This window comes from Danio rerio, chromosome 8 (genome assembly GCF_052040795.2).
Source record: "Danio rerio strain M-AB ecotype USA chromosome 8, GRCz13ab, whole genome shotgun sequence".
Lineage (NCBI taxonomy): Eukaryota > Metazoa > Chordata > Actinopteri > Cypriniformes > Danionidae > Danio > Danio rerio.
Window position 1 is genome coordinate 37,176,863 of NC_141028.1, and position 12,805 is coordinate 37,189,667.

Consider the following 12,805-nt stretch of genomic DNA (forward strand, 5'->3'; position numbering starts at 1 on the left):
TCATTTTAGGCCTCTACAAACTACAAAACGTCAATGCAAATTAATGCAATACTATATGTAAAAACAAACTATTATATACTATAGTGGCCTATAAAAAATGGTCAATATTGCCTTATTTCTCGTCTCGCTCAGCACATGTGCATTGAATCGCAAGTGACAGATACAGAGGAAATTAATAAAAATAATATAGGCTAGATTTAAAATAATATAGCCCACCTAGCAGTTTTCTTTAAAATTATAATAGGCCTGTATATAAAAATGGACTGAAAATTCTTGTAGGCCTTTTGTGATGTTCAGTTATAAAAATGCTTATCTGTACATTTGTAAAACTGTCCTGTTTAGGCTATACTGCTTCTGCTTTTGAAAAGGAAAAAAATAGTCTGGGCTATACTTTGAATTAATCAAAAACAGTTATAGGTTCAGTTTGAAATTTAACTTGATAAACAGTTAATAATGGCACCTGATGTTCAAAGAAACATCAATGGGGCGTCGATTAGGGATGTTCGGTTCTGGGTTTTTTGGATGAGACTCTTAACTCCTAATTTTGGAGTCGGTGGAATACATATGCATTCACTTAAAATAGTGCAAGGATTAAATATGCTGTCTCATATCGCACTTTACACAATGCTACTACGTCAATTCCAACATTGTGTTGTTCTCTGGTCAGATAAAACCAGCAGTAAATCATTTCCAGCCAAAATAAAATAGTTATCAACCTAAACTTTTTTACAGCATATTTTAATTGTCTAGTTTAACTAGTTTAGTTTAACTTAGAAAATTACAATGCAATCTTGGAGACATAAAGTTAAAACATAATTTTAATATCAAAATGTTTAATGGAAAGATGAGTGGCAGTTCATTAACAAATAATCCCAACTGAGCCCAAACAATGTTAAAAACTATATAGAATAGTCTAATTATTTAGTATAGTCTAAGTATCTAAATACTTTACAGAGAGAATAAAATAATCTGTGGTTGTTCATTTCTTTGTTTATTGATCGGTTGAAGTGTCAAAAAATAAAGTAGCTAGCTTCTTCATTTGATTTAATGACCAATTAAATATTAAACCACATACATGAAATATTTAACTTAAATAATTCATTCATAAACAAACCTAAAATAATAAATAAAAGCAGTGTGACAGAGCAGTATATGCTTTAAGGCACAGTCTCTCTTATAAATGTGGTTTTCTTTAAAGTGTACTTTTAAATAGCTCATTAGTTTACTCTTAAATATTACTGTTTGTTTGTGCAATTTGTTAATTATTGTAATTTAATAAAGGTGTGTTAATGAGACGGCGGAAGAAAAGGAGTGACTCAGACCTAGTTTTTGAACATTTTACCTTGACTATATTTTTATTTAAAAATCCTCTTTTGGAAGTTTTTGCGTTCCCTCGCAGATGTTTTGCGTTCTCGCAAAACTGTTTTTCCACAAACACTTCCTGTTCACTTCATACATGTCAACCCTCCTGTTTTACCAGGATTCTCCCAAGCCTTCCGTTTTTGCTGTGATTCTCCCATATTTCTCTTTCTTTCCATTAAAGCTGTGGGTCGATCATCGCTCTTCATATGCAACCTGTGAATTAGCGAATGCATGTATACGGATGTGCTAGGTATGATAAACTGATCCCAGATCAGCTTCTATACACACCATTTAAAGCGACACCTCTGTTATCAAACAAGTGATGAGCAGCAAATGAATCTCTCATTTTCTTTTATTTCATATCAGAGGTGTCAATTTAAGAATGCACAGATCTATAATGAAAGTATTCCATTACTTAAGTAACTGTTTGTGCTCATTTAAGAGAAAATGAGTTGTGTTTAAAATAAAACACACAGGACGAACATGTTTACATATTGTTAAGTATATTTGTCTGTTTAAACACAGATCTGAATCCTGCACTTTAGCTCCTCTTTAAATGGCATGTACAGAAGTTGATCTGGGATCAGTTTATCATTCCCTGATTCAGAGGTTGCATATGAAGGGCGATGATCAACCCACAGCTTTTAATGGAAAGAAAGTAAATGCAGACATTTTTATATTTGTTTCAGAATGCTTTCAAAAATAAAAATATATGAGAAATATGGGAAAATACTTAACAATAGCATGATAGAGGGATAGAATGGTAAAATACAGGAGGGTTGACAGGTATGAAGTGAACAGGAAGTGTGGATAACGCAAAACATCTTTGTGAGGGAACAAAAACTTAAAAATATATATATATATATATTCCTATCACTGTTTTTTTTCTACCATCCTTTTTTTTTCTCCCACTCAGTTTTTTTTTCTTCCACCCAATTTTTTTCTTCACCATCACGTCCCTTCCGAGTCTCCGTACTAATGCCTTAAAATGTAACTTAATAAATTTTTTTTAATGACATTTGATTGTAACATTTAACTTTTTCCTAACACTGATTTTGGTTGGTTAAGGTTTTGTGAAGCGTGATTCAGTAATGCTGATTTTACTATATTTATTTACCGGTTATAGAATAGTCTAACCGTGGATTAGCTTGCATGTATGGGCATAGTTTGACGTCTTTACCTAAAACTTTAAACCTTTATAGGCCTATTATAGGCCCATATAAGGATAATAATATTTGATATAAAGCACTCGTTTGGCAATGAACCATGATCTGTCTGCGTTGATAAATGGTATAAAATCAATAATAGCAAAACTGCATATCATTATTACTATAAAAAAGTATATTACTGCCTTGAGTCAGTAACTTAGGCAGTAATGCAAAGTAATAATTAATGTGAATAAATAGCCTAAATGAAAGGAACAAGAGGGACCAAAATTAGTCATGGGATTAAAATGCCTCCTCAGTTATGATATCCTGGCGCCGGGCCTGCTACCTTCGCAAGTATATTATAAACATACGGGAAGTAGGGCTATGCAATTAATCGAAAATTCGATTTTGATTATGGCTTCAAACGAATATGAAAATCATTAATCGAGATAAAACGATTGTTGCATCATATATCGTCCTCTTTTCAGTTGTACACATTTGTTGCTCTGCAAAGCTCAGTTTCACGTGAATATTACTAAAAGCATGCATTGTAATTTTGCAGCACGGCATGTGCATCATTCATTGATGTACATTCGAATCATTCATGTTTTAAAAGCATGAATGAGACCGCATGGTTTGTGTATGCGGCACACACATATTCGCACACTGTGTGCTCAGAGCAAAGCACACACATCTAAAGTTATCTTAATGTGAGCATTTTAATGGTCAAATAGGTATCAAAACGCGATGTTCAGTGATTATTCATATTAACTCTCATTTAAGTAATAAACAAACTAGTTGAGAATCAAAAGACATGTGAAAGAGAAACCATAAATCAGAACCGTACTGCTCTTAAAGTGAAAGTGCGTGATATTCCTGCTGCCGACTGTTTTTACCATTAATCAAACAACAAAAGAAGACAATCCCTCACTGTTCTTGTCTGAAGGACTTTAGTAGCTATAATCAAAGTTTTTTTTTTTTTACAGTGAAGATGCTTAAAGCACAGTTTGTTTCATATTTTTATTCTATTGTACATATTTCCCTTTCCTTTGCAGGGAGGAAAATAAATGAATACAGTTGAAATCTAAATTATTAGCCCTACTTTCCCCCCCCAATTTCTGATTAATGGAAAGAAGATTTTTTTTAACCCATTTCTAAACATAATAGTTTTAATAACTAATTTTTTATAACTGATTTCATTCATCTTTGTTATGATGACAGCACATATTTTACTAGATATTTTTCAAAATACAAGCATTCAGATTAAAGTACGATTCAAAGGCTTAATTAGGATAATTGGGCAAGTCATTGTATACCAGTAATTTCTTCTGCTGACCATCAAAAACTATTTTGCTTAAGGGAGCTATTAATATTGACCATAAAATAGATTTCAAAATATTTAAACCTGCTTTTATTTTAGCTGAAATAAAACAAATAAGACTTCCTCCAAAGGAAAAAATATTATAGGAAATACTGTGAAAAATTCCTGAATCTGTTAAACATCATTTGGGAAATATTTATAAAAAATAATAATAATAATTTCACAGGAGCCCTAATAATTTTGACTTGAACTGATAATCATTTTGAATAATTGTGATTAAAATAATGACCAAAAAAATCGTGATTATGATTTTTCCCATAATAGAGCAGCCCTAGCGGGAAGCACTGTAATTGATAAAAAAATAAGGTGTGTATTAAGGACATTTCAGTATTTATTAAGTGTTGTCCACAATAAATAATAATCATATTAATAAAAACACTGATTTAAAAAGAATTTTGTGACACCTACATCTATCATTACAAACACAGGTTTGTTTTAAAATAATAACTCTGTACCAAAGCGTTTATTTTAGGCCTGTATAAACTATAAAACATCTCTGCAAATTAATGCAATGCAATATAAAAAACAAAATTCAATATTTTGTCAATATTGCCTTGTCTCTCAGCGCACAGGCACACGCACTGAACTTCAAGTAACAGACAGAAAAAATAATTTAAAATAATGTAGCACACCTTGCAGCTTTCTTTAAAATTATGATAGGCCTGTATATAAAAATAGCGCCAGACCGTTTCTCAGTATTTCGCTGGTAATGTTTTTAAATAAATAATTAGGCCTACTTAAATATTAATTTGCTATTAATGTACAGTAATTGAGACAAAATAACATAATAGTAAAATATAAATATAATAAAAGTAAAATAAGAGTAATAATAAGAAAAAAATAAGATTTTTAATAGGTAAAAGTAAGAGTAAAATATAATCAACAAAATGTAAATTAAAACTGTGAATTAATAGGTAAATAAAAAGCTTATTTATTGACCATCTTAGTCCTATCACTTTAAAATAACAAACACTGTTTATCACTCTACGACGCAATAGTTTTTATTCATAACAATTTGCTTTTGTATGTTATTATTAGCAGTAATAATTATTATATCCATATTTATATTTGTTTTATTAAAAAAAAGCTTAGATTTGCCCACCTGCAGGTTTTAGACCATATGCGGGCAACATGTTTTTTAGGATATAACTCAGGTTTATGACAACACTTAGTTATTATTGTTCATTTATTCATTTGCTGAAAATTAGAACTGCATTTAGAAATAGTTTTGAAACAAATACTTGCGCTTAACAAACGCAACTAATTATTATTATTAGGCTAACTGATGTCTGTGCGTAAAGATTTTCCTATCCACCAAGAGCGAAAGTGAAAGTAGATCATTTATCTCTCATTCTCGCGCGGTAGATGCTCTGTTTAACAGTTTTCTGTTAAAAATAACTGTTAACTGTTTGCTTGTGAAATGCTCAGTTTTTCCACTTAAACTTACTTTACGTCATGTAAATAGCAAATGCGCTTATGGCACGATGCAAGGCTATTAAAGGGAATGGGAGATGAGACTCTGATTGGTTTATTCTCAAAATACACCTATAACTCATTAAGAAAATAAACTCAACCCTTTAGATCATGCTTAAAATTTGCTTAAAATAAAAAAGGCCTAAAATGCACATTATTTTTAAAGTAATTTTAGTTACTTAGTTTCTTCCTGCATTGTTATTGACAGAAATTCTTAACATCACCACCATCACTGTCTGGCTTCCTGGATTTCTGTCAAGATTCACCTGTTATTTCCTGAAGGGAAAAAGTGAGAGAGACATTATTATTCACTTATTTAAATTATTTAATTATTTTAATTATTATTAGTTTATTTTCTTAATAAATTAAAACGTGCACTCATTGACTTCCATGTTATTATTTTTCCTACTATTGGACTTTTCTACTTTACAAGTTTATTTTTTCTGTTAAACGAAAAACAAGGTATTTTGATGGAAGAAGAAAACCTGCAATCATTGACTTCCAAAATAAAAACACCAAAAATATGGAAGTCAATGAGTACAGGTTTTCATCTTCCATCTTCTTTTGTGTTTAACAGAAAAAATAAACCCATAAAGGGTGTGCAAATGATGACACATTTGTCATTTTTGGGTATGAGCCAGTCACAGAGTTGTTTTCTACAGAGGTTTGTTAATTCTTGACAAAAGAATTAACAAACCTCTGTAAAAAACAACTCTGTGTTGGTCAAAGCGACTGGCTCATGGAGGTACTGAAACAGAAAAGCAAAGATAAAGAAAATTCAACATTCGTTTACTTACTTTTAAAGTCTCGCATAACAAACCATGCCCTCATAAACCATGAAGAAACACATGTTATAATAGTCTACTGCTAGCACCATGTAAACCTACACATACTGTGTCCTCATAAACCATGAAGAAACACAGATTGAAGGAAGTGAAGGATGAGCAAATGATGACAAAATTGTCATTTTTGGGTGAACTATCCTTTTAAGGAGTGTCAAAATAGCATTACAAAAGAATTAACAAACCTCTGTAGAAGACAGCTCTGTTTGTGTTTGTCAAAGTGACTGACTTATAGAGGTGCTGAAAGAGAGAAGTAAAGAAAGATGAAGAAAACATGAAATTCACTTACTGAAAGCTTTAAGTCTTGCAAAACCAATCATGTCCTCATAAACCATGAAGAAACACACACGTTATAAAATAACAGTCTACTGGTAACATTGTAAACCTACACATACTGTGTCCTCATGAACCATGAAGAAACACACAGATTTAATAAAACAATAGTCTACTGCTAAGTCACATCCAATAGACATACTTGGTCCTCATAAACCATGAATAAACACACAGGACTGCTAACCTGCATTTAGCAGAAATAGGAAACTGTTACTTTAGCACTTAAAAGGATGGTTCATCCAAAAATGAAAATGTACTTGCTATTAATATACCCCAAAGCATTCCAACCCTTTAAGGGTTTATTTCTTCTGATAAACAACAAAAACAAGATATTTTGATGGAAGAAGAAAACCTGCAATCATTGACTTTCATAATAGAAAACACAAAAAATATGAAAGTCAATGGTTACAGGTTTCCATCTTCTTTTGTGTTTAACAGAAAAATAAACCCATAAAGATTTAAAACAAGTAAAGGGTGAGCAAATGATGACACAATTGTCGTTTTTGGGTGTACTCCTTTACTCTCCCCTCATAAACCATGAAGAAACATGTTATAATAGTCTACTGCTAGCACTATGTAAACCATTGTAAACCTACACATACTGTGTCCTCATATACCATGAAGAAACACACAGATTTAATAAAACAACAACCTACTGCTAAGTCACATCCAATAGACATACTTAGTTCTCATAAACCATGACTAAACATACAGGACTGCTAACCTGCATTTAGTAAAAATAGGAAACTGTCAATTTTGCACTTAAAGTGATGGTTCACCCAAAAATTAACATTTACTTACTATTAATTTACCCTCAAGTGTTCCAAACTTTTATGGGTTTATTTCTTCTGTTAAACACAAAAGATACTTTGAAAACTGATGAAAACCTGTAACCATTGACTTTCATATTATTGGTATTTTCTATTATGGAAATCTATGGTTACAGGTTTCCATCTTTTTTTTTTAAAGTATTTTCTTTTGTCTTTAACAGAAGAATTAAACCCATAAGGTTTAGAACAAGTAAAGGATGAGCAAATGATGAAACAATTGTCATTTTTGGGTAAACTATCCCTTTAACGACTGTCAAAATAGCTTGACAAAAAATTAACAAACCTCTGTAGAAGACAGCTCTGTTTGTGTTTGTCAAAGTGACGAGCTCATTGAGATACTGAAAGAAAGAAGCACAGAAAGATTAAGAAGCAGGGCTCGAAATTGCGACCATTTTGGTCGCATATGCGCCCGAAAATTAATCTATGCGACCTCATAATATATTTGGGCGCATTAGTGCGACTGCAGATAATGGTTGTAGTGCGACCTGTTTTGGTTTTTTCTAAAAACATGCTGAATCGCTCTTCCCTGCCTCTATATTGGTTCATATTAGCTGTCATTCACTCAAGGTATTGCGCTGTCAGATGACAGGGAAGGAGCTTTTATGACCACAGGAAATGCAAACGGCTGAAGAGTAAAAACTTAAAGCTCACAAGTTTGAAAACCCCACCTAAGTTGAGGCGCAGATGAAAGCGATCATGACACGTCACGTGGTGAATAATGATCCGCCAGCTGTGATCAATCGAGTACGCGCTTCTTGGAGAAGGTGCCCGAATCTCCATGCGTCGCTTTCACTGCGTGTTCAGCGCAAATGTCCGCTGAAAGTCAAATCTAATACTGTACATATCATCGCCAAAGAAGCTCGCCTTTACTAAGTTTACACTGAAACTGCGGCTCATAACAAAGACCGGATTTGCGCCGATGGTTAGCGCAAGAATCTTGCGCTGCCTACTTATTAATTGGGTCGGCTGACTCGCCTGCTTTTCCACAAACACAGAAAAATGAAGATCATCTCAGACTGAACCTTTAAATTGACACAAACTGAAACCAAAACTTTAAAAGAGTGATAGAAGCGAGACTTTACTTTCTTTCTTTTGTCTATTCTTTTTTAAGGTATATATTATTTTTTTTTTTATTTACTGATGACTGCTTTGCAGCTTTCATCATTGAATTGAATGATTTATTATAATCTTTTGTTTGTTTTGTAGCAGAAATATTATTTATTAAATTGACATGCATATAAAAACAGCAGTACAAAATTAATATTTCTTACTGCAATGCTTCATTTTTGTTTGATGCAAACTATACAATTATTTTTCATAAAGTAACAGACTTTTAATAGCAGATAACCTACATTCATGCACATTCAAGGCAGTATCATAATGAGAAATGGAATTCATTGTTACTATTATTGTCATTTTCATCATCATTAATATTCTATGGCCTAATTATTAGACATTCATTTTGGAATTATTGCACACAAATATCAATGTCTTCGCAGCATTAGTTAGATAGTTGTTTCTGGTTTTTGTTAGTCCTATTAATGTTGTTTTAAAATACAATAAATCCCTTAAAAAACAATTTGCAGCGGTGCTCATTCATTTTTGGTGGGTGCTCCTAAATTTTTTCTGGTGCTCCTAAAAATTTTTTGGTGCTCCTAAATATTTGAAGTTGGGAGCACCGGTGCTACCAAGTAAAAAAGTTAATTTCGAGCCCTGAGAAGACATGTCATTGGCTTAATGAAAGCTTTATGTCTCGCAAACCAATCATGTCCTTATAAACCATGAAGAAACACACAGATTTAATAAAACAATAGCCTGCTGGTAAGTCACATCCAATAGACATACTTGGTCCTCATAAACCATGACTAAACTCAAAGGACTGCTAACCTGCATTTAGTAAAAATAGGAAACTGTCATTTTAGCACTTAAAGTGATGGTTCACCCAAAAATTTCCTTACTATGAATTTACCCTCAAGTGTTCCAAACCTTTAAGGGTTTATTTCTTCTGATAAAAAACAAAACAAGATATTTTGATTGAAGAAGAAAACCTGCAATCATTGACTTCCACAATAGAAAACACAAAAAATATGGAAGTCAATGGTTACAGGTTTCCACCTTATTTCAAAGTATCTTCTTTTGTGTTTAACAGAAAAAATAAACCCATAAAAATTTAAAACAAGCAAATGGTGAGCAAATGATGACACAATTGTACTTTTGGGTGAACTAGCCCTTTAAGGAGCGTCAAAATAGCTTGACAAAATAATTAACAAACCTCTGTAGAAGACAACTCTGTTTGTGTTTGACAAAGCGACTGGCTTATGGAGGTGCTGAAGGAGAGAAGTAAAGAAAGATGAAGAAAACATGACATTCGCTTACTGAAAGCTTTAAGTCTCACAAAACCAATCATGTCCTCATAAACCATGAAGAAACAAACGTTATGAAATAAGTCTACTGGTAACATTGTAAACCTACACATACTGTGTCCTCATGAACCATGAAGAAACACACAGATTTAATAAAACAATAGTCTACTGCTAAGTCACATTCAATAGACATACTTGGTCCTCGTAAACCATGACTAAACACACAGGACTGCTACACTGCATTTAGCAGAAATAGGAAACTGTAATTTTAGCACTTGAAGGGACTTTTTAAGTCACGCATAACAAACCATGCCCTTATAAACCATGAAGAAACAAGTTATAAGTCAACTGCTAGCACTATGTAAACTTACACATACTGTGTCCTCATAAACCATGAGTAAACACACAGATTTAATAAAACAATAGCCTGTTGCTAACTCACATCCAATAGACATACTTGGTCCTCATAAACCCTGACTAAACACACAGGACTGCTAAATTGCATTTAGTAAAAATAGGAAACTGTCATTTTAACACTCAGAGAGATTGATCACCCAAAAATGAACATTTACTCACTATTAATTTACCCTCAAGTGTTCCAAACCTACAAACAAACTAGATATTTTGACAGAAGAAGAAAACCTGCAATCAATGACTTCCATAATAGAAATCAAAAATAATATGAAAGTCAATGGTTAGAGGTATCCATCTTTTTTCAAAGTATCTTATTTGTTTTGTCAAACAGAAAAAAAGAAACCCATAAAGGTTTGGAACACTTGAGGGTAAATTAATGGTGAGTAAATGTTAATTTTTGGGTGAATCATCCCTTTAAGTGCTAAAATTACAGTTTCCTATTTCTGCTAAATGCAGTGTAGCAGTCCTGTGTGTTTAGTCATGGTTTATGAGGACCAAGTATGACTATTGGATGTGACTTAGCAGTACAATGTTTTTTTTATTAAATCTGTGTTTCTTCATGGTTTATGAGGACACAGTATGTGTAGTTTTACAATGTTAACAGAAGACTGTTGTTTTATAATGTGTGCTTCTTCATGGTTTATGAGGACATGATTGGTTTAAAGTACCAAAATAGCTTGACAAAACAATTACAAAAACCTCTGTAGAAGACAAGTCTTTGTGTTTGTCAAAGTGACAGGCTCATATAGGTACTAAAAGCGAGAAGCAAAGAAAGATGAAGAAAACTACTGAAAGCTTTAAGGCTCGCATAACCAATCATGTCCTCATGAACCCTGAAGAAATACACAGATTTAATAAAACAATAGTCTACTGCTAAGTCACATCTAATAGACATACTTGGTCCTTATAAACCATGACTAAACACGCAGGACTGCTACACTGCATTTAGCAGTGATAGGAAACTGTTATTTTAGCACTTAAAGGGGTAGTTCATCCAAAAATTAACATTTACTCTATTAATTTACCCTCACGTGTTCCAAACCTTTATGGGTTTATTTCTTCTATTAAACACAAAAGATACTTTGAAAACCAATGAATATTGACTTTCATATTATTTGTGTTTTCTACTATGGAAGTCTATGGTTACAGGTTTACATCTTTTTTTAAAGTACTTTCTTTTGTCTTTAACAGAAGAAATAACCCAAAATGGTTTGAAACAAGTAAAATGTAAGCAAATAATGACACATTTGTACCGTTTGGGTGAACTATCCATTTAGGGAGTGTCAAAATAGCATTACAAAAGAATTAACAAACCTCTGTAGAAGACAACTCTGTTTGTGTTTGTCAAAGTGACGGACTCATGAAGGTACTGAAAGAGAGAAGCAAAGATAAAGAAAATTTACCATTCGTTTACTTACTGTTTTAAGTTTTGCACAACAAACCATGCCCTCATAAACCATGAAGAAACACACGTTATAATAGTCTACTGCTAGCACCATGTAAAACTACACATACTGTGTCCTCATAAACCATGAAGAAACACGCAGTTTCCATAAAACAACATCCTACTGCTAAGTCACATTAAATAGACATACTGTGTCTTCATAAACCATGACTAAACACACAGGACCGCTACATTGCATTTAGCTGAAAAAGGAAACTGTAATTTTAGCATTTAAAGGGATGGTTCACTCAAAAATGAACATTTACTCACTATGAATTTACCCTCAAGTGTTCCAAACTTTTATGTGCTTATTTCTTCTGATAAACAACAAAAACAAGATATTATGATGGAAGAAGAAAACCTGCAATCAATAGCCCCTTTCACACATACAGACCTTTCCGGAAAATTGCCGGCAATTTTCCGGAAAGGTTGTATGTGTGAACAGGTCCTTTTTGAAAATACCGGTAAATTCGTTCTGGCTATTTTCCGGAAAGAGAAGTTGTAACATTACCGGCAATGTGCCGGAATGCTGCGCTGTGTGAATGCAAAAGGAAGATTCCCGTAATAAGCGCGTGCACGTCTAGAACGTGCTGACGTGAGACGTCTGCTTTAGCCAATCACAACAGTCAGACGCATTTACGTCCGCGCGGTTTGTGAGGATAAAAGCCTTTGAATATTTTTCCAGACACATTTAGCTGCTAGAAGTTAGTCAGATCACGTTTATATGTTCTTCTTAATGATAACTGTGTAAATAATCATCGATGAGATGCTTATGATAAGCCGTTGTTTGTTTACCTTCAAGCTTTGCACATGCACATATTATGAACATCTCGACATGCGAAAGTGATCCTGCGAAAGTTGTTCACAATATTGATCATCCACAGAGTTTGTAATTTAGTCAAATGTTTACAAATACAAGCGCAGCCGTTTAAAGCTCATTTGTGGTGAATGTTGTCAGAATTTACCGGTATTTTGGAATGGATGTGTGAATGCTCTTTTCCGGAAAATTTCCGTAACGTCCTCGCCTGTGTGAACAGCGCTTTTTTGAATATACCGGTAAAGTCTTTCCGGAAATTTTCCAGATATTTACCGGTATCACTGTGTGAAAGGGGCTAATGACTTCCATAATAGAAAACACAAATAATATGGAAGTCAATGGTTACAAGTTTCCATCTTTTTTCAAAGTATCTTCTTTTGTGTTCAACAGAAAAAATA

At 33.0% G+C, this 12,805-nt stretch overlaps 2 protein-coding genes across 3 annotated transcripts in view; one reads left to right on the top strand and one right to left on the bottom strand.

Annotated features, from left to right (window-relative positions):
- The first annotated feature begins 2,345 nt into the window (after positions 1 to 2,345).
- LOC141375848 (E3 ubiquitin-protein ligase RBBP6-like) overlaps positions 2,346 to 12,805 on the top strand; it is a 45,629-nt gene continuing 35,169 nt past the window's right edge. The window contains exon 1 of the mRNA XM_087265030.1: positions 2,346 to 2,864. The gene's annotated coding sequence lies outside the window, so the exon portion shown is untranslated. The remainder of the gene's footprint in view (positions 2,865 to 12,805) is intronic.
- Positions 5,543 to 12,805, bottom strand: part of LOC141375856 (uncharacterized) — a 163,000-nt gene continuing 155,737 nt past the window's right edge. The window contains exons 23-24 of one of the 2 annotated variants that reach the window (XM_088651083.1): positions 11,461 to 11,515; positions 5,543 to 5,640 (exon numbers count right to left, since the gene is read on the bottom strand). In XM_088651083.1, the coding sequence (XP_088507209.1) occupies positions 11,505 to 11,515 (11 nt within the window). In that variant the 3' untranslated portion in view covers positions 5,543 to 5,640; positions 11,461 to 11,504. Of the gene's footprint in view, positions 5,641 to 11,459; positions 11,516 to 12,805 lie in introns of those variants that run through there. The other variant, XR_015944772.1, reaches the window with a different exon arrangement.